The sequence below is a fragment of the Equus asinus genome, chromosome 2, assembly GCF_041296235.1.
Source record: "Equus asinus isolate D_3611 breed Donkey chromosome 2, EquAss-T2T_v2, whole genome shotgun sequence".
NCBI classification, from domain to species: domain Eukaryota; kingdom Metazoa; phylum Chordata; class Mammalia; order Perissodactyla; family Equidae; genus Equus; species Equus asinus.
Genome location: NC_091791.1, coordinates 123498222 through 123521895, shown reverse-complemented (window position 1 = coordinate 123521895; position 23674 = coordinate 123498222). Strand labels below are relative to the sequence as shown.

At 35.8% G+C, this 23674-nt stretch overlaps 1 protein-coding gene and 1 long non-coding RNA gene across 20 annotated transcripts in view; one reads left to right on the top strand and one right to left on the bottom strand.

Annotated features, from left to right (window-relative positions):
• Positions 1-23674, top strand: part of NRG4 (neuregulin 4) — a 122979-nt gene that overhangs the window by 91727 nt on the left and 7578 nt on the right. For all 19 annotated transcript variants that reach the window (XM_014856461.3, XM_044764128.2, XM_044764110.2 and 16 more), the window contains one exon: positions 19861-19943. In XM_014856461.3, the coding sequence (XP_014711947.1) occupies positions 19861-19877 (17 nt within the window). In that variant the 3' untranslated portion in view covers positions 19878-19943. The remainder of the gene's footprint in view (positions 1-19860; positions 19944-23674) is intronic.
• The window catches only part of LOC139044571 (uncharacterized), a 36094-nt gene that overhangs the window by 9047 nt on the left and 3373 nt on the right, over positions 1-23674 (bottom strand). The window contains exon 2 of the long non-coding RNA XR_011501630.1: positions 19645-19736. This is a non-coding gene — a long non-coding RNA (uncharacterized lncRNA). The remainder of the gene's footprint in view (positions 1-19644; positions 19737-23674) is intronic.

Genomic DNA, 23674 nt, shown 5'->3' with positions numbered 1-23674 from the left:
CCTAATACATAGAAATAAGCACAGAGAAAGAGGCATAATGAGGAGACAAAGGAATATTTTCCAGGCAAGGGAACAGGACAAAACCCCAGAAAAAGGACTAAATGAAACAGAAACAATGACCTACTTGACAAAGTGTTCAAACAAAATATCATGAGGATGCTCATGGATATTGGGAGAAGACTGCATGAACACAGTGAGCTCATCAGCAAAGAACTAGAAGATATAAAAAAAAAAATCAGAAATGAAGAATACTGGAGATGAAAAATTCACTAGAGGGACTCAAGAGCAGAGTAGATGATACAGAAGAACGGATCAGCGAGCTAGATGAAAGACTAGAGGAAATCACCCAGCTGAACAGAAAAAAGAAAAAAGAATTAGAGTGCAAACAGTCTAAGGGAACTCTGGGACAATATCAAGTGCACTAACATTTGTATTATAGGTGTCCCAGAAGGAGAAGAGAGACACAAAGGGGCAGAAAATTTATTTGAAGAAATAATAAATGAAAATTTTCCTAACCTAAGGAAGGAAACAGACATCCAAGTGGAGGAAGCACAGAGAGCTCCAAACAAGATAAGCCCAAAGAGACCCACATCAAGACATATTATAATTAAAATGTCCAAAATTAAAGATAAAGAGAGAATCCTAAAAGCAGCAAGAGAAAGGCAACAAGTGACATACAGAGGAAAGCCCATAAGGCTATCAGTGGACTTCTCAGCTAAAACCCTACAGGCGAGAAGAGAATGGCATGACATATTTAAAGTGCTAAAAGGAAAAAACCTGGCCAAGAATACCCTATTCATCAAGGTTGTCATTCAGAATGGAGGGAAAGATAAAGAGCTTCCCAGACAAGCAAAAATTAAAGGAGTTTATCACCAAGAAACTAGTTCTACAAGAAATGCTGAAGGACTTATTTAAGTAGGAAAGTGATGACCACAAATAGGGATAAAAAAATTATCAAACAACAACCACCACCACCACCACCACCATCAGGCAATAAAATCACTGGCAAAGGTAAAAATATAGTAAAGGTAGCAGATCAACCACCTGTGAAGATAATATGAAGGTTAAAAGACAAAAGTACTAAAATTACCTATTTCAATGATAAGAAGGTAAGGGATAGACACACACAAAACAAGAGATTAAATATGATTTGAAAAACATAAAATGTGGGAGGAGGGGAGTGAAAAAGTAGAGCTTTTAGAAAGAGGTCAAGCTAAAGAATCTATCAACTCAATATAGACTATTATATACATAGAATATTATGTAGGATCCTCATGGTAATCACAAATCAGAAACCTATAATAAGTAAACAAATAAGTAAGACAAAAGAAATCAAACATATTACTAAAGAAAGCCATCAAACCATAAGGGAAGAGAGCAAGAGAAAAAGAAAGGAACAGAGAAGAAGTGCTAAAACACCCAGGAACAAAAAAATAACAAAACGGCAATAAATACATACTTATCAATAGTTACTTTATTTATTTATTTTTGAGGAAGATCAGCCCTGAGCTAACTAGTGCCAATCCTCCTCTTTTTGCTGAGGAAGCCTGGCCCTGAGCTAACATCCATGCCCATCTTCCTCTACTTTATATATGGGATGCCTACCACAGCATGGCGTGCCAAGCAGTGCCATGTCATCACCTGGGATCCAAACCGGCAAACCCCGGGCCTCTGAGAAGCAGAATGTGCGAACTTAACCGCTGTGCAACCGGGCCAGCCCTCAATAGCTACTTTAAATGTCAGTGGACTAAATGCTCCAATCAAAAGGCACAGGGTGGCCAATTGGATAAAAAAAAACAAGACCCATGTATATGCTGCCTACAAGAGACATACTTCACCTAAAGACACTCACAAACTGAAAGTGAAAGGATGGAAAAAGATATTCCATGAAAATGGCAAAGAAAAGAAAGCGGGGGTAGCAATACTTAGACAAAATAGACTTTAAAACAAAATTGTAACAAGAGACAAAGACAGGTACTACATAATGATAAAGGGAGCAATCCAACAAGAAGATATAACACTTGGTAAATATCTATGCACCCAACATAGGAGCACCTAAATATCTAAAGCAATTATTAACAGACATAAAAGGAGAAATAGGCAATAACACAATAATAGTAGGGGACTTTAACACTCCACTTACACCAATGGATAGATCATCCAAACAGAAGATCAATAAGGAAACACTGGCCTTAAACAACACATTTGACCAGATGGACTTAGTAGATATATACAGAACATTCCATCCAAAAATCACAGAATACACATTCTTATCAAATGCACATGGATCATTCTCCAGGACCGATCACATATTAGGCCACAAAACAAGTCTCAATAAATTTAAGAAGATTGAAATAATACCATGCATCTTTTCTGACCACAAAGTTATGAAACTAGAAATCAACTACAGGAGGAAAACCAGAAAAGCCACAAAAATGTGGAGATTAAACAAAACGCTACTGAACAATGATTGGGTCAATGAGGAAATCACAGGAGAAATAAAAAAATTCCTGGAGACAAATGAAAATGAAAATACGACATGCCAAAATCTATGGGATACAGCAAAAGCAGTTCTAAGAGGGAAGTTTATAGCAATTCAGGCCTACTTCAACAAAGAAGAAAAATCCCAAATAAACAATCAGAGCATCTAAAGTACTGGAAAAAGAAGAACAAACAAATCCCAAAGTCAGCAGAAGGAAGTATAAAAATCAGAGCAGAAATAAACGAAATAGAGACTAAAAAAAAAAATAGAAAAAACTAATGAAACCAAGAGCTGGTTCTTTGAAAAGATAAACAAAATTGACAAACCCTTAGCTAGACTCACAGAGAAAAAAAGAGAGGAGGCTCAAATAAATAAAATCAGAAATGAAAGAGGAGAAATTACAATGGACACCTCAGAAATACAAAAGATAATAAGGGAATACTATGAAAAGCTATATGCCAACAAATTGGATAATCTAGAAGAAATGGATAAATTCTTAGAAACATACAACCTTCCAAAACTGGACCAAGAAGAAGTAGAGACTTTGAATAGACCGATCACCAGGAAGGAGATTGAAACAGCAATCAAAAACCTTCCAAAAAATAAAAGTCCAGGACCAGATGGCTTCCCTGGTAAATTCTAACAAACATTCAAAGAAGACTTAATACCTATCCTTCTCAAACTCTTCCAAAAAATTGAAGAGGAGGGGAGGCTTCCTAACTCATTCTACGAAGCCAACATTATCCTGATACCAAAACCAGACAAGGACAACACCAAAAAAGACAATTACAGGCCAATCTCACTGCTGAACATCGATGCAAAAATCCTCAACAAAATACTAGCAAATGGAATACAACAATACATTAAAAAGATCATAAATCATGATCAAGTGGGTTTCATTCCAGGGATGCAGGGATGGTTCAACATCCGCAAATCTATCAACCTGATACACCACATTAACAAAATGAAGAATAAAAATCGCATGATCATCTCAACAGATGCAGAGAAGCATTTGACAAGATACAGCATCCATTTAGGATAAAAACTCTAAATAAAATGGGTATAGAAGGAAAACACCTCAACATAATAAAGGCCACATATGACAAACCCACAGCAAATATCATTCTCAACAGAGAAAATCTGAAAGCTATCCCTCTAAGAACAGGAACCAGACAAGGATGCCCACTGTCACCACTCTTATTTAACATAGTATTGGAAGTCCTAGCCAGAGCAATCAGGCAAGAAGAAGAAATAAAAGCGATCCATATTCGAAAAGAAGAAGTGAAACTGTCGCTCTTTGCAGACATGATTTTATACAGAGAAAACCCTAAAGAATCCACCAAAAAACTTGTAGAAATAAATGAATACAGTCAAGTCACAGGATACAAAACCAACATACAAAAATTGGTTGCGTTTGTATACACTAACAACGAAGTCGCAGAAAGAGAAATTAAGAATACAATCCCATTTATAATTGCAACAAAAAGAATAAAATACCTAGGAATAAACTTAACGAAAGAGGTGAAAGATCTGTACACTGAAAACTATAAAACATTGTTGAAAGAAATCAAAGAAGACACAAAGAAATGGAAAGATATTCCATGCTCTTGGATTGGAAAAATTAACACAGTTAAAATGTCCCTGCTTCCTAAAGCAATCTCCAGATTCAACACAATCCCTATCAAAGTTCCAACATTTTTCACAGAAATAGAAGCAAGAATCCTAAAATTTATATGGAATAACAAAAGACCCCAAAAAGCCAAAGGATTCCTGAGAAAAAAGAACAAAGCTGGAGGGATCACACTCCCCGATTTCAAAATATACTACAAAGCCATAGTAACCAAAACAGCATGGTACTGGCACAAAAACAGACACATAGATCATGGAACAGAATCGAGAGCCCAGAAATAAACCCACACATTTATGGACAGGTAATATTCAACAAGTGAGCCAAGAGCATACAATGGAGAAAGGAGAGTCTCTTCAATAAATGGTGTTGGGAAAAACTGGACAGCCACATGCAAAAGAATGAAAGTAGACCATTACCTTACACCATGCAGAAAAATCAACTCAAAATGGATTAAAGACTTGAATGTAAGACCCAAAACCATGAAGCTTCTAGAAGAAAACACAGGCAGTACACTCTTTGACATCAGTCTTAGCAGTATATTTTCAAGTACCATGTCTGACCGTGCAAGGGAAAGAAAAGAAAAAATGAACAAATGGGACTACATCAAACTAAAAAGCTTCTTTCTGCACAGCAAAGGAAACCGTCAACAAAATGAAAAGACAACCTAACAATTGGGAGAAGATATTTGCAAACCATACATCAGATAAGGGGTTAATATCCAAAATATACAAAGAACTCATACACCTCAACAACAAAAAACCCAGCAATCTAATTTAAAAAATGGGGAAAAGATCTAAACAGAGACTTCTCCAAAGAAGATATACGGATGGCCAATAGGCATATGAAAAGATGCTCAACATCATTAGTTATCAGGGAAATGCCAATCAAAACTACAATGAGGTATCATCTCACTCCGATCAGAATGGCTATAATTAACAAGACAGAAAACAACAAGTGTTGGAGAGGATGTGAAGAGAAGAGAACCCTCATACACTCTTAGTGAGAGTGCAAACTGGTGTGGCCACTATGGAAAGCAGTATGGAGTATCCTCAGAAAATTAAGAATAGATCTACCATATGATCTAGCTATACCACTGCTTGGTATTTATCCAAATAACTTGAAAACGCAAAGGCATAAAGATACTTGCACCCCTATGTTCATTGCAGCATTATACACAATAGCCAAGACTTGGAAGCAACCTAGGTGCCCATCAAGGGGCGAATGGATAAAGAAGATGTGGTATTTATACATGATGGAATACTACTCAGCCATAAGAAATGATGAAATCTGGCCATTTGTGACAACATGGATGGACCTTGAGGGTATTATGCTGAGTGAAATAAGTCAGAGGGAGAAAGTCAAATACTGTATGATCTCGCTCATAAGTAGAAGATAAAAACAATGACAAACACACACATATAGCATTGGAGATTGGATTGGTGGTTACCATAGGGGAAGGGGGAGGGCAAAAGAGGTGATTAGGCTCACATGTGAGGAGATGGACTATAATTAGTTTTTTGGCTGGAGAACATGATTTAATCTACACAGAATTTGAAATATATTATGATGTACATCCGAAAGCTATATAATGTTATAATCCAATGTTACTGCAATTAAAACTAACTAAATAAATAAATGAAAAGGAAATTAGAGGCCATCAGAAAAGGGACTGTCTTGTCCACAAGATCTTGAATACAAACCTCAGAATAACCACTAAACAAAAATTAGAACAGAGACACAAATAATAAATAAGGAGACAATAAAGAAACACAACATAAAAAAGTACGTACCTCAATTGGTAGACCAAAATACACAGGACAAGAAACAAAGGAAATGCAGGAGAACCGGAAAATGCGCAATTAAATGGCACCATTAAGCCCTCATATATGGACAATCACCCTAAACGTAAATGGATTGAATTCTCCAATAAAAAGACACAGAGTGGCAAGATGGATTAAAGAACGGGACCCAACAATATGCTGTCTCCAGGAAACACATCTCAGCTCCAAAGAGAAACACAGGCTCAGAGTAAAGGGATGGAAGATGATACTCCATGCTCATGGCAAACAAAAGAAAGTGGGTGTCACAATACTCCTATCAGACAAAGTAGACATCAAGATAAGACAGGTAAAGAGAGACAAAGAGGGGCAGTATATAATGATCAAAGGGAGATTCCATCAAGAAGAAATAACACTTATAAATATCTATGCACCCAACACAGGAGCACCAAAGTGGATAAAGCAACTATTAACAAACCTAAAAGAAGACATTAATAACAACAGAATAATAGTAGGGGACCTCAACAGTCCACTCACATCAATGGATAGATCATCCAGACAGATAATCAACAAGGAAACAGTGGAATTAAATGAACAGCTAGACCTGATGGACTTAATAGACATATATAGAACACTTTATCCAAAAACAGCAGAATACACATTCTTCTCAAGTGTGCATGGAACATTCTCAAGAATAGACCAGGGCTGGCCCGGTGGTTCACCAGTTAAGTGCGCACATTCGGCAGCCTGGGGTTTGCTGGTTCGGATCCCGGGTGCGAACATGGCACTGCTTGGCATGCCATGCTGTGTTAGGCGTCCCACATATAAAGTCGAGGAAGATGGGCATGGATGTTAGCCCAGGGCCAGTCTTCCTCAGCAAAAAGAGGAAGATTGGCAGCAGTTAGCTCGGGGCTAATCTTCCTCAAAAAAAAAAATAATAATGGACTCTATGTTGTGAATCAAGGCAGGCCTCAATAAATTTAAGACTGAAATAATAACAAGCATCTTTTCTGATCACAATGCTATAAAGGTAGAAATTAATTACAGGAAAAAAGCTACAAAAGGACTAAGATGTGGAGACTAAACAACATGCTATTGAACAACCAATGGATCATTGAAGAAATTAAAGCAGAAATCAAAAAATATCTGGAGACGAATGAAAATATACCATACACCTCATATGGGATGTAGTAAAAGCCATATTGAGAGGGAAATTCATCACAGTACAGGCTCACCTTAACAAACAAGAAAAATTCCAAATAAGCAATCTCAAACTACACCTAATTGAATTAGAAAAAGAAGAACAAACAAAGCCCAAAGTCAACAGAACAAGAGAAATAATAAAAATCAGAGCAGAAATAAATACTATTGAAACAAACAAAAAAAGCAGTAGAAAGGATCAATGAAACAAAGAGCTGGTTCTTTGAGAAGATAAATAAAACTGACAAACCCCTAGCCAAAATTATAAAGAAAAAAAGAGAGAAAGCTCAGATAAATAAAATTAGAAATGAAAGAGGAGAAATAACAACAGATACCACAGAAATACAACAGATTAAAGAATACTACAAAAGGCTATATGCCAACAAAATGGACAATCTAGTGGAAATGGATAAATTCTTAGACTTACAACCTTCCAAAGCTGAAGCAAGAAGAAATACAGAATCTGAATAGCCCAATCCCAAGTAAAGAGATTGAAACAGTAATCAAAAGCATCCCAAATAAAAGCCCACGACCAGATGGCTTCCCTGGGGAATTCTACCAAACTTTGAAAGAGGATTTAATACCTATCCTTCTCAAGCTATTCCAAATTAGGGAAGGTGGAATGCTTCCTAACACATTCTACAAGGCCAACATCACTCTGATACCAAAGCCTGATAAGGACAACACAAAAAATGAAAACTACAGGCCAATATCGCTGATGAACATACATGCAAAAATCCTCAACAAAGTATTGGCAATGCGAATTCAGCAATACATCAAAAAGATCATACATCATGATCAAGTGGGATTTATTCCAGGGTCACAGGATGGTTTAACATCCCCAAACCAATCATTGTGGTACAACACATTAGCAAAATGAGGAATAAAAACCACAGGATCATCTCAATAGGTGCAGAGAAAGCATTTGATAAGATCCAACAGCCAAGTATGATAAGAACTCTTAACAAAATGGAGATAGAAGGAAATTACCTCAACATAATAAAGGCCATATATTACAAACCCACAGCCAATATCATACTCAATGGGGAAAAACTGAATGCCATCCCTCTCAGAACAGGAACAAGACAAGGATGCCCACTCTCACCACTCTTATTCAACATAGTACTGGAGGTTTTGGCCAGAGCAATTAGGCAAGAGAAAGGAACAAAAGGAATCCAAATAGGGAGTGAAGAAGTGAAACTCTCTTTGTTGGCAGACGACATGATCTTATATATAGAAAACCCTGAAGAATCCATCAGAAAACTATTAGAAATAATTAACAACTACAGTAAAGTTGCAGGTTACAAAATAAACGTACAAAAATAAGTAGCATTTCTGTACTCTAATAATGAACTTACACAAATAGCACTCAAGAATACAATTCCATTTACAATTGCAAAAAAATGAATAAAGTACCTAGGAATAAATTTAACTAAGGAGGCAAAGGACTTATACAATGAAAACTATAATACATTATTGAAAGAAATAGGTAATGACATAAAGAGATGGAAAGAGATTCCATGCACATGGATTGGAAGAATAAACATATTTAAAATGTCCGTACTACCCAAAGCAATCTACAGATTCAATGCAATCTCAATCAGAATCTCAATGACATTCTTCACAGAAATAGAGCAAAGAATCCTAAAATTCAAATGGGGCAACCAAAGTCCCCGAATTGCTAGTGCAATACTGAGAAAAAAGAACATAGCTGGAAGCATCACAATCCCTGACTTCAAAATGTAGTATAAAGCCATAGCGGTCAAAACAGCACAGTACTGGTACAATAACAAGCACACAGATCAGTGGAACAGAACTGAAAGCCCAGAAATAAAACCGCACATCTACAGACAGCTAATCTTCGACAAAGGTGCCAAGAACGTACAATGGAGAAAAGACAGCACCTTCCATAAATGGTGCTGGGAAAACTGGACAGCCAGATGCAAAAGATTGAAAGTAGACCATTATCTCACGTCATACACAAAAATAAACTCAAAATGGATCAAAGACTTGAAGGTAAGTCCTGAAACCATAAAACACCTGGAAGATAATATAGGTAGTACACTCTTTGACATCGAACTTAAAAGGATCTTTTCAAATACCATGTTTTCTTAGACAAGGGAAACAAAGTAAAAAACAAAGTGGGATTTAATCAGACTAAAGAGCTTCTACAAGGCAAAAGAAACTAGGATCAAAACCAAAGACAACCCACCAAGCGGGAGAAAATTTTGTAAATCATATATCTGATAAGGGGTTGATCTCCATAATATATAAGGAAGTCACACAACTGAACAACAAAAAAACAAACAGCCTCATCCAAAAGTGGGCAGAGGATATGAACACACATTTTTCCAAAGAAGATAGACAGATGGCCAATAAACACATGAAAAGATGTTCAACATCACTAATCATCAGGGAAATGCAAATCAAAACTACACTAAGATACCATCTTATGCCTGTTAAAATGGCTATAATCAGTAAGTCTAAAAATAACAAATGTTGGAGAGGGTGTGGAGAGAAGGGAACCCTCATACACTGCTGCTGGGAATGCAAACTGGTGCAGCCACTTTGGGAAACAGCCAGACTGAGAAAGACAAACATCAAATAATTTCACTCATATGTGGAATATAAACAAGCACATGGGCAAAGAAAACAGTTCAGTGGTTACCAGGGGAAGGGGAGTGGGGGGTGGGCACAGAGGGTGAAGGGGAGCACTTATGTGGTGACAGACAAGAAAAAATGTACAACTGTAATTTCATGATGATGTAGACTATTATGAACTGAAATTTTTTAAAAATGAAAAAAAATTTTAAAAATCTACTCGTAGGGGCAAGCCTGTGGCCAAATGGTTAAGTTCACATGCTCTGCTTCAGTGGCCTGGGGTGCACCAGTTCAGATTCTGGGTGTAGACCTACGCAGCACTCATCAAGCCATGCTGTTGTGGCATCCCACATAGAAGAACTAGAATGACCCACAACTAGGATATACAACTATGTTCTGTGGCTTCAGAGAGAGAGAAAAAAAAAAGATTGGCAACAGATGTTAGCTCAGGGCCAATCTTCCTCAGGGAAAAAAAAAACTACTCATAGAAAGATACTACTAAGAAAATCAAAAGCACTCAGACTGGTAGAAAATATTTACAATACATACATATGACAAAGAACTTACACCCAGAATATATATGTAAAAAAAAACTTTTGTAGGTCAATGAAAAAAAAGACAACCCAATTAAGAATAGATATGACACTTGAAGAGCAACTTCACAAAACAAAATTCTCTGGTCAATAATCACAGGGGAAGATGTTCAACATTTTTAGTCACCAGAGAAATGCAAATGAAAACCACAGTAAGACTTTGCTTCACACCCATTAGGATGACAACAACTAAAAAGACTGAAAATTCTAAATGTTGACAGTGATGTAGAACTACTGGACTTTCATTTATTGCTGGTGGCTGTGTAAAATGGTGCAGCCCTTTTGGAAAATTGTTTTGCAGTTTCTTATTTAAAGATAAGCATATACCTACCTTATGACCCAGTGTGATAGGCAGAACAATATCACCCCCAATGATATCCATATCCTAGTCCCCAGAATCTGTAACTATATTACATTATATGACAAAAGGCACCTTGCATATGTGATTAAATTAAAGCCTTTCTAATTGAGAACTTATCCTGCATTATCCAGTGGGCTCAACGTAATCAGAAAAGTCCTTAAAAGTGGAAGGAGTAGGTCAGAGTGATGCACTGTGACAAAGATTCAACCCACTGTTATAGGCTTTGAAGACAGAGGAAAGCGAGCAGCTTCTAGAAGCTGAACAAAGTACAGAAGTGGATTCCCCCTTGCTGTGCACTGGACTGTGTCCCTCAACAGCTCACATGTTGAAGCCCTCACTCCCAATGTGACGATCTTTGGAGATGGGGCCTTTGGGAGGTAATTAGGGTGAGATGAGGTCATAAGAGTGGAGCCCTCATGAGGAGATCGTGTCCCTTAAAGAAGAGACACCAGAGAGCTCTCCCCACCTCCCCTCCCCACCCCCAGGCCACTGTGAGCACCCAGTGAGAAGGTGGCCATCTGAAAGCCAGGAAGAAAACTCACACCAGAACCTGACTCTGCTGACGCTCTGATCTCAGATGCCAAAACTGAGAAAATAAATTTCTGTCATTTAAGCCACCTAGTCTATGATATTTTGTTATGGCAGCCCGAGCTGACTAAGGCACCCCTAGCACCTCCAGAAAGGAACACAGCCCTGACAAGACTGTGATTTTAGCCCAGTAAGACCTGTGCCAGACTTCTGACCAACAGGAACTATAAAATAATGAATTTGTGTTTTTTTTAAGCCACTGGTTTGTGGTAATTTGTTTCAGCAGCAACAGAAAATGAATATACCCAGCAATTCCTCTTCTAGATATTTACCCAAGAGAAATGAAAACAAAAAAAATCTACAAGAATACTTGTACATGAATGTTTATAGTAGCTTTATACACAATAGTAAAAACCTAGAAATAATCCAAATGTCCATCAACAGGAGGGTGAATAAAAAAATCGTGGTATATTCCTACAATGGAATACTGTTGAACAATTAAAAAGTTATTGAGATATGCAGCAACATACATGAATCTCAAAAACATTATGTTTATTGAGTGACAGAAGCCAGCGACAAATGAGTACATAATGTATGATACCATTTATATGGTGTTCAAGAAGGGGAAAAACTAATTTATGGTGCTGGAAATTGGAATGGTGGTTACCTGTCAGGGTTGGGCACAAGGGGATTTTCTGGAGTGGACAGAGTTTACATTTTGATTAGTGTATTAGTTACATAGGAATAAAAATTCATCAAAAAAAAACCTGTTAGAACTGGGGCCAGCCATGTGGTGTAGTGGTTAAGTTCAACATGCTCCACTTCAGTGGCCCAGGTTCATGAGTTCAGATTCCAGGCACAGACCTACACCACTCATCAGCCATGCTGTGACAGCAACCCACATATAACATAGAGGAAGACTGTCACCGATGTTAGCTCAGGGCTGATCTTCCTCAGCAAAAAACAAACAAAAAACTGTTAGAACTAACAAATGAATTCAGTTAAGTTGCTGGATACAAAAATCAGCGTATAAAAATTGGTTGCTGTCCTTTACACCAATAGTGATCTATCCAAAAAGGAAATCAAGAAAATAATCCTATTTATGATAGCATCAAAATGAATAAAATACTTAGGAATAAAGTTAACCAAGGCAGTGAAAGATCTGTACACTGAAAACTATAAAACAGTGATAGAAGAAATCAAAGAAGACACATAAAATGGAAAATATTCCATGTTCATGGATTGGAAAAATTAATCTTGTTGAAATACCCATACTGCCCAAAGCGATATACAGATTTAATGCTATTACTATAGAAATTCCAATGGTATTTTTCACAGAAATAGGAAAAACAGTGCTAAAATTTGTGTGGAAACACAAAAGACCCTGAATGTCCAAAACAGTCTTGATAAAGATGAGGAAAGTTGGAGGCATCACACTTCCCTATTTCAAATTATATTACAAAGCTATAGTAATCAAAACAGCGTGGTAATGGCATAAAAACAGACACACAGACCAATGGAATAGAATCGAGAGCCCAGGAAAAAACCCAAACATGTAGAATCAATGAATTTTTGAAAAGGGTGCCAAGAATACACAAAGGATAGTCTCTTCAATAAATGGTGTTGGGAAAACTGGATATCCACATACAAAAGAATGAAATTTGGCCTACTATTTTACACCATACACAAATGTAAATTCAAAATGGATTAGAGACTTAAATGTAAGACCTGAAACTGTAAAACTCCTGGAAGAAAACATAGGGAAAAAGCTCCTTGGCATTGGCAATGATTTTTTGGGTATGACACCAAAAGCTTAGGCAACAAAAGCAAAAGTAAATAAGAGGCACAACATCAAATTAAAAAGCTTATGTGCAGTAAAGGGGCACACTTATATGGTATATGACAAATATTAATGTACAACTGAAATTTCACAATGCTATAAGCTATTATGACCACAATAAAAAAAAAAAGTATTCTGAAGGCAAATAATATCAAAGACAAAAAATAATTTGAGTACAAAAAAAAAAAGCTTCTGTGCAGCAAAGGAGACAATCAACAAAAATGAGAACATAACCTAAGGAATGGGATAAAATATTTGCAAACTGTATATTGGATAATGGGTTAAAACTCAAAACATATAAGGAACTCATACAACTCAACAGCAAAAAACCAACCAACCCAATTTAAAAATGGGCCCCTCCAATATGCTAAGCCCATTTTCTCCTTCAGTTCTCAGGAAAATGTATATGGAATGCCTTTTGCCCCTATAATTATAGACACATGAAATATTAAAATAACTTTATGTAGTAATCAAACATAGGATTTTAAGTGTAGGTTTTCTTATGAGTTAATCACAGGTGGCTTTTTTTTTTTTAACGTTAAGAGGTTTAAATGAGATTCCTCTCTCTCCTTACTGAATGTCATTGAACTAATTGCATCTTAATACACAGCCAAAGAAGGAGACAAAAAATTTTTTCAGTTAAACCAGAAATTAGCTTTTTCCTTTGTGTGACCAAAAAAAAAGAAGAGTAAAGGACTGGAATAGACATTTTTCCAAAGAAGACATACAAATGGCCAACAGGTATATGAATGGTGCTCAACATCACTAATCAGGGAAATGCCAATCAAAATCATTAATTACCTTACACCTATTAGGATGGAGAATTGTAAAAAAGATATGTGTTGGTGAGGCTATGGAGAAAGAGGAACCCTTGTATACTGTTGGTGGGAATGTAGACTGGTTCAGCCATTATGGAAAAAATTATGGAGGTTCCTCACAAAATTAAGACTACCAATCCCTCTTCTAGGTATATAGCCAGAGGAAATTAAATCACCTCAAAGAGATAGTGGCATTCCCATGTTCATTGCAGCATTATTCACAAAAGTCAAGATACGAAAACAACCTAAGTATCCATTAACAGATGAATGGATAAAGAAATGATGGTATTCACACACACACACACACACACAGGACTATTTTTCAGCATTTAAAAAGGGATATCCTGCCATCTGCAACATCATGGATGGACCTGGAGGACATTGTGCTGAATGAAATAAGCCAGACACAGAAAGAAAAATACTGCATGGTCTCACTGCATAGGAGCAGAGAGTATAAGAATGGTGGTTTAGGGGTGAAGAGGTGGGGGAAATGGGGAGATGTTGATCGAAGAGTACAAAGTTGCAGTTATGTAGGATGAATAAGTTGAGAAATCTAATGTACAACATGACTATAGTTAATAACACTTTACTGTATATTGGAAATTTGCTAAGGCACAGATTGCAGGTGATCTGACCACAAAAAAATAAAATGGTAACTATGTGAGGAGATGGATATGTTGGTTAGCTTGACTGCAGTAATCATTTTCCTATGTGTATGTATATCAAAACATCATGCTGTATACCTTAAATATATTCAATTTTTATTAAAAATAAATATAATAAAGTCAAAGGTAAATTAAAGAGAAAATTAGCAACCTGCAAAGAAGCAGGAAATGTGTTCAAAAATGAGAAAAGTTAATAAATGGAAACTGATCCAAAAGTCTTGCAAATCGTAGAACTGTCAGGCAAACACATTAAACAATTATAAACGTATCCCATGTATTCAAAAGTTGAGACATGAAAGATCTATCTTTTAAAAATAAAAGAATCAAATTGAACTTCCAAAGATGAAAATTAGTGTATGAGACGAAAAACACTGGATGGTATTAACATCAGATTGCACACTATAAAAGAAAAGATTGGTGGACTTGAAGATACATCAGTAGAAACTATGGGAAAAAAAATACCAAAATATTTTGCAATGCAAAGTGCATCATGATGTGATGCTATGCAACAACTTCAAATGGCATAATATAGGGTTAAATAGAATCTGAAAGAGATAAGAGACAGGAGGGGACAGATAAAATATTTGACAAAAAATGTGAAAGCCCTATCTACTGAAAACTATAAAATATTGCTGAGAGAAATGAAAGGAAGGGCTAAATAAATTGACAATATACTGTGTTCAGGTTTGTAAAACTCAATATTGTTAAGATGTCAGTTCTCCTCAAATTGACCTAAACATTCAACTATCCCAATCACAATCCTAGCAGCTGTTTTTGTAAAAGTCGATAAGGTAATTCTAAAATTTCTATGGAAATGCAGAGGACCTAGAATAGCAAAAACAATTTTGAAAAAGAACAAAGTGGGAGGTTTCATACTATCTGATTTCACGTCTTACTATAAAGCTACAGTAATCAAGACATTGTGGTATTGGCATCAAGATAAACGTACGGGTCTAGCAATAGACCCACAAGTGATTTTCAATAAAAGGGCCAAGGCAATTCACTATGGAAAGGATAGTCTTCAACAAATGATGCTTGGACAGTTGGATATCCATGTGCAAAAAGATGAATTTAGACCCCTACTGTACAGAAAAATAACTCAAAATGGATCTAAATGTAAGAGCTAAAACTCTTATAAGAAAACTTAGGAGAAAGTCTTTATGACATTTGATTAAGCAAAGATTTTTAGCTATGATATGAAAGCACATGTGATAAAAGAAAAAAATGATAAACTGGACTTCATCCAAATTAAACACTGTAGTGCTTCAAAAGACACCATCATAATAATCAAAAGACAAGCCACTAACTGGGAGAAAATACTTGTAAATCATATGTCTAAGAAATGATTTGTATCCAGAATATGTAAACAATTCTTTCAACTCAATAATACAAAGACAACCCAATTAAGATTGGGACAAAATATTTAAATAGACATTTTACCAAAGAAAATATAAAAATGGCTAATGACTAATGATGTCAAGTATCTTTTCATGTGTTCATTAGGGAGCTGGAAGTTAAAACCACATTGGGATACCACTTAGCCCCTAACACTGCTATGATAAAAATGTTACCAAGTGGTGAGGATCTGGAGAAATGACTATGTTGCTGATGGGAATTTAAAATGGTATAGCCACTTTGGAAAACAGTTTGGCAGTTTCTTAAAGAGTTAAACATAAATATATCACCCAGCAATCTCATCCCTAGATAACTATCCAAAATAAACGAAAATATATATTCACACAAAGACTTGAAGATGAATGTTCATAGTGGCATTATTCATAATAACCAAAAAGTGGAAATAATCCAAATGTCCATCAGCTAGTCAGTAAATAAACAAAATACGGTATATCCATGAAATAGAATACTATTAAGCTATAAAAAGGAACAAAGTACTGATACATGCTATATAACATGGATAAATCTCCATTATGCTAAGTGATATGAGCCACGAAAGACCACAAATTGTATGCTTACATTTATATTAAGGTAGATGCTACAACATGGATGAACCTTGAAGATATGCAAATTGGCATGAGAAATATTCTTAGGGTCATAGAATTATTCTACAAGAGGATTGTGTTGATGGTTACAGAACTCTGTAAATTACTAAAATTTGTTGAATTGTATACTTTAAAAAAGTCAATTTATAAGATGTAAATTATACCTCAGTAAAGTCATTTTAAAAAGCCAGTCAGTTTTTCACCAAATGGTGCTGGGAAAACTGGATACTGAGATGCAAAAGAATGAAGTTGGACCCTTACCTTCCACTATATACAAAAATTAACTCAAAATGGATCAAAGACCTAAACATATAAGAGCTGAACTATAAAGCGCTAAAAGAAAACAGGGGAAAAACTTCATGAAATTGGATGTGGCAATGATTTCTTGGATATGACACCAAAGACACAGGCAACAAAAGAAAAATTAGATAACTCGGACTTGATCAAAATTAAAATCTTTTATGCACCTAAGGACACTATCAACAAAGTAAAAAGACAAAGCACAGAATGGGAGAAAATATTTACAAATCACATGCCTGATAAGGGATTAACATCCAGAATATATAAATAAGTCCTAAAATGCAACAACAAATAACCCAACTTAAAAATGGACAAAGGACTTGAATAGACATTTCTCCAAAGATATACAGATGGCCAACAAGCACATGAAAAGATCTTCAACATCAGTAATCATTGGGGAAACGCAAATCAAAAGCACAATGAGAGACCATTTCACACCCATTAGGATGGCTATTATTAAAAAAACAAAACAAAATAGAAAACAGGTGTTGGCAAGGATGTGGAGAAATTGAAACTTTTGTGCATTGTTGGTGAGAATGTAAAATGGTCTAGCCATACGGGAAAACAATATGTCAGTGCCTCAAAAAATTAAACATAGAATTACCATATGATCCACCAATTCCACTTCTGGGTATATACACAAAAGAATTGAAAGTAGGGACTCAAATAATATTTGTACACTAATGTTCATAGGAGCATTATTCACAATAGCCAAAAGGTGGAAATCACCCAAATGTCCATTGAAGAATGAACTGGTAAACACAATGTAGTATAAAGATACAATGGAATATTATTTAGCCTTGAAAAGGAATGAAATTCTGATATATGCTACACTGTGGATGAATATTTAAGACATTATGCTAAGTGAAATAAGCCAAACAAACAATAAAAGTATGATTCCATTTTTTGAGATATCTAGGATAATCAAATTCATAGAGACAGAAAGTAAGATGGTGGTTACTAGATGCGGAGAGTAGGAGAATGGGGAATTAATATTTAATGAATACTGAGTTTCAGTATGGGATGATGAAAAAGTTCCAGAGATGGATAGTGGTGATGTTTACACAACACTGTGGATGTGCTGCTCCTGAACTGTACAGTTAAAAATGGTAAATTTTGTTATGTATATTTCACAATAAAAAGACTGAAAGAGGAGATATTATTAAATGATGCTGTTGGATAATGTATTTTAATATGCTCAAAAATTGATTTTGAGTTATCAAGAGATTGAGATATGTTTCTGTACTTTATAATTAAGTGAAATTAAGTATTTTAACAGTTTGTTATAAGTTTGTTGATCTTTACCATATTTGTAATGATAATGTCTGGAACCACATTCGTTTGTAAAATGCTTGATGGTAAAATAACCAATTGAGAAGTTCTCAGAGAACTGAACATTTATTATTGATCATGGTGTTAACTGGAAAGATTAACACAGATAAAGTCAAATCTGACAGGAAGCATGTGAATGGTCACCTGCCATAAGGCTTTGAATGCACAAGTACCTATGCTTGTAATTTACCAACGGCATCTCTCCCTAAAAGGTTTGCTTCTTGATTTTTTTTTCAGAATGTTCAATGGGATGGTAAAAACTCAATTCTTTTTTAGAAACCACACACACATAAAACAACAAATTGACCTCTTTCTGTCTATAAAGACACATTGTAATAAAATGAAAAGTACTTTAAAGCCTTTCCACACAGAGCTACTCTGCTTTAATTGGGAAAAGTTTTGGAACTTAAGTATTAAATTGCTACTTTTTTTAATGGAGGGAAAAAAGATGTCAAAACAAAGGGTAAAAATCTGGATATGGTATTGGGCATACACAAAATTAGCTCACTGACCACTTATCTTTTCAAAGTCAAACAATCTCAGTCAATAATTGTGAGGTCACAACTATAAGGAAACAAGAGAAATGCCTTTTACCACATGTGACAAGATCCCTGACAATAAAGTTGATTATGGGGACTAGGACTTGCTTAATAATATTAGCTCCTATTTGTATTATGAAAATCACTGCATATTTATATTATGAAAATCACATTCTATTTTAAAAATTACTAATAACCTATCTTCACCAAGAAACTCCCTTTGCCACCACACCAATAAAGATTTATTCAGTTTACCAGCTACCCTGTGATAGGTTTGTTCAGGTCACCTAATGTGCCTCTGGAATATAGACCTCCCTAGGCAATCTTCCCCATTTGTTCATTAAGTAAACCCACAGCCTCAGTCCTAGCATACATTTAGGTTGTAATTATGTATCATCCCTATTGCAATAATGCCCTAGTTCTGAAAGTACAACTCTTCAAATGGAAAGAAAGCAATGTAACGATGTATCATGAATGTCAGATGCCTGTATGTGCCAGGCACTGTGGTTGCTATTTCATATATGTTAACTCATACAAGTCAACACCTGTTGTGAGGCAGGTGCTATTAGTCTCACTCTACAAAAGAGAAAACGTGAGGCTCAGAGAGGTTAAGATCAAGATCACACATCTAGAAGGTGGTAAGACAAGGTAAGTCTAGCTCCCAAACCCCCATGTTTTTCATACTGTACTTATGCTTCCACTGATATGGGTGACAGTCTCAGGGCTCACTGGCTTTAGGGGGAGTTTTTGCCCCTATACTAAACAGCCCTAGCCAGCCACAGGTTCTTTTAGTCCTTGTGTTTGACACTTTCTTCTGTTATCTCGCCATCAGTTATTCTCATTGCTGTTAATGTGACTCACTCTGGCAGTCTTTTCCCCATACCCACTTTTTTATCATTTGTACTATCTTTAAAAAAAACTCACCAAGCTTGTTAGAACTTTGGGTAACAGAGAAAACAGGCTGTGAGGACACTTACTTGAGACCGGACACAACTCTTCTGTGTTCTGATGAGCATTGGAGGGCAGAGTGCTGGCTTGTTTGCGTGTTCTGGGCTATCTCACCTCAACTCTTCACATCACAAACAGAAGGGGTAGGTTTACATATGTGAATAAGGCAAGAAATACGTGTTGGTGGGTGTGCATATAAACAAAAATTGAGATGGAGAAAACATCTTAATTCTTATTTTCCATAGGTCATGGAGAACACTGAGGAAATATCAAAGTGAACCAAATCATTGCTTCTTTGTTACAAAGGCAGAAAATGAAACACCATAAGGTAAAAGATTTAATCTCTCTCTCTTCCCTAAATTAAAGACTTAAGTTGTCATACCATGAAACACAGTCTGTTCTGCTGCAAGGCATGTGTTTCTGTAATGTATATTATTGGCTCATATGCAATTGGTAAATAGGGGAATGATATCAGTCCTATGTGGAAGTTGCATTGGTTCAGACATTTTTCCCAGTAAGCTAATATGTTGAAGCAGTCAGAGGCAAACTTTCTCACAACTAAAGAGAAACTCTTAGCAATATATGATGACCCTAAGTAAAAAGATGAAAATCCTTTAAGTGCAAGGAGTGGCGCATTTAGTGCCTTCAAAAACCTCCTAACTTTTTGCTATGTTAAGCTGTCTGGGAAGCTGCGAGTACAGGTAGGCTGTGAAGACATTTCATCTGGTGATTAAGAAAAAAGCATTGATTAATGAAGAAGGCTACCTCTAGATCATATGTTTAGTATTGATGAAAATGGTTTCAATTAGAAGTGATTGATTTCAAGGATCTATATCTGAAAGGAAGAAACACAAGCCCAAAAGTTTAAGGCTGCAAAAGATGGACCAACTAATTCTCTGTGCAGATACTAGGGGAAATTTAGGATTATTGTTTTTGTTACTGATCAGATTACAAAGTTCCAAATCTATTTTCCCCATAAGCCTTTTCATTTTTAGGGCATGATTTTGCAGAATGTGAGGTTTTCATCTTATTAGGGGCAATATGAAGAATTCATTAGGCTAGAACAATTTCTTCAGACAGATTTTTCCAACTGTGAAGTTACCCTGAAACATAATAGAAAGCAATAATGACTTTCAGGAGGCAGGAAAATAAACAGTTCTGGAGTAGTTTGGAACAATGGGTGTTCCGAACACCAAAGGTCTGGGGCTGGCAAATAGTTGAGGCAGAGGAGCAAGCACTGACTGAATGAATCTAACGGTCCTCCTGTGAACCGTTTCCCCTTTAAGACAATTTCTCCACATCCTCACCAACATTTAGTGTTTTCTTCTTTTTTTTTCTTCTTCTTCTCCCCAAAGCCCCCCAGTACATAGTTGTATATTCTAGTTGTAGGTCCTTCTAGTTCTGCTGTGTGGGTCACTGCCTCAGCATGGCTTGATGAGCGGTGCTAGGTCCGCGCCCAGGATCCGAACCAGTGAAACCCTGGGCCGCTGAAGCAAAGCACATGAACTTAACCACTCAGGCACAGGGCCAGCCGCATTTATTGTTTTCTGTTTTTTTGCAATAGCCATCCTAATGGGTGTGAAGTGATATCTCATTGTGGCTTTGATTTGCATTTCTCTAATGATAGTGAGGTTGAACATCTTTTCATGTGCTTATTGGCCATCTGTATGTCTTCTTTGGATACCTGTCTATTCAAGTCTTTGCCTATTTCTTAATTGGGTTGTCTTTTGTTGTTGTTGTATTTTAGGAGCTCTTTATATATTCTAGATGTTAATTCTTTATCAGGTATGTGATTTACAAATATTTTCTCCCATTTAGTGGATTTTCTTAACTCTGTTGATAGTGTCCTTCCATGCATAAAAGTTTTAAATTTTGATGAAGTCCAATTTGTCTATTTTTTCTTCTTTTGATGCCTGTGACTTTGGTGTCATATCCAAGAAATCATTGCCAAATCTGGTGTCCTGAAGCTTCCCCTGTTTTCTTCTAAGAGTTTGTATAGTTTTAGGTCTCACATTTAGGTCTTTGATCCATTTTGAGTTAATTTTTGTATTGAGTTAATTTTTGTATATGGTATTAGGTAAGAGTCCAATTTCATTCTTTTGCATGTTGCTATCCAGTTTTCCCAACACTATTTGTTGAAAAGATGTCCTTTTCTCATTAAATGGTCTTGGCACACTTCCCTAAAATCACCTGACCATATATGTGAAGATTTATTTCTAGATTCTATATTCTGTTGTACTGGTTTATATGTCTCTCTGTATTTCAGTACCACACTATTTTGATTACTGTAGCTTTGCAGTAAATTTTGAAATCTGGAAGTGTGAGCCTTCCAACTTTGGTCTTCTTTTTCAAGACTGTTTTGGCTATTTGGGGTCTCTAGACTTTCCATTGAATTTTAGGATGTATTTTTCTGTTTCTGTAAAAAAATGCCATTGAAATTTTGAAATGGATTACATTGAATCTGTAGACCACTTTGGATAGTACTGACATTGCACCAATATTAAGTCCTCTAATCCATGAACATGGGATGTCTTTCCATTTATCAGTCCCATCTTTAGTTTCTTTCAGCAATGTTTAGTTTTCACTGTACAAGTCTTTCACCTCCTTAAGCTAATTCCTAAGTATTTTATTGTTTTTGATGCTGTTGTAAAGAGAATTATCTTAATTTCTGTTCCAGATTGTTCATTATTAGTGTATAGAAAGGCAACTGATTTTGTACATCACTTTTGTATTCTTAAACTTTGCTGAATTTGTTTATCCTAACAGGTTTTTGTGTGTGGGACCATTAGTGTTTTTTACATATAAGATCAAGTACTCTGCTAAGAGATAATTTTACTTCTTCCTTTCCAATTTCAGTATCTTTTTCTTGACTAATTGCTCTGCCTAGAACTTCCAATACTATGTTGAATAGAAGTAGAAAATCTAGCATCCTTGTCTTGTTCCTCCTCTTCGAGGAAAAGCGTTCAGTTTTTCTCCATTGAGTCTGATGTTAGCTATGAGATTTTATGTGGCCTTTATTATGTTGAGGTAGTTTCCTTCTATTCCTAGTGCTGTTTTTACCATAAAAGGCTCTTGAGTCCTGTCACATTCTTTTTCTGCATCAACTGATTCATCATGTGGGTTTTTCCCCCTTCGTTCTGTTAATGTAACATATTATATTGATTGATTTTTATCTGTTGAACCATGCTTGCATTGCAGGAATAAATCCACTTGTTCAAAGTTTATAAAACTTTTATTATGCTGTTGAATTCAGTTTGCTAATTTTTTTAGGATTTTTGCATCAATTTTCATCAGGGATATTGGTCTGTAGCTTTTTTTTTTTCTTGTGTTATCATTGTCTGGCTTTGGTATCAGGGCAATGCTGGCTTTTTGGAATAAGTAAGTATTCCCTCCTCTTGAATTTCTTGGAAAACTTTGAGAAGGATTGGTCTTATTTCTTTTTTAAATATTTGGTAGAAATCACTGCTGAAGCTATCAGTTGCAAGGTTTTTCTTTGTTGTGAGGTTTTTGATTACTGATTTGATCTCCTTTCTAGTAATAGGCCTATGTAGATTTTTTTATTTCTTCATGATTCATTCTTGGTAAGGTTTTGTGTTTCTAGGAATATATCCATTTCATCTAGGTTATACAATTTGTTGGCATACAACTGTTCATAATACTGTTATAATCTTTTTTATTTCTATAGAATCATTAGTAACATCCCCACTTTTATATCTGCATTTTGGTAAGTGGAGTCTTCTCTTTTTCCTGGTCTAGCTAAAGGTTTGTCTACCTTGTTAATCTTTTCAAAGAACTAGCTTTTGGTTTGAGATTTTCAATTGCTTTTCTTTCTTCTATTTTGCTTAGCTTAGCTCTCATCTTCCTTCTACTAGCTTTGGGTGGGTTTAGTTCATTCTTCTTTTTCTAGTTCCTTAACACAATGTTGATTTCAGATTTTTTTCCTAAGGTAAGCACTTAAAGTTATAAATTTCTGTCTTAGCACTGCTTTCATCACACTTCCTAAGTTTGGGTATGTTGTGTTTTGCTTAATATACTTTCAGGGTCTGTTACTAGATGTGT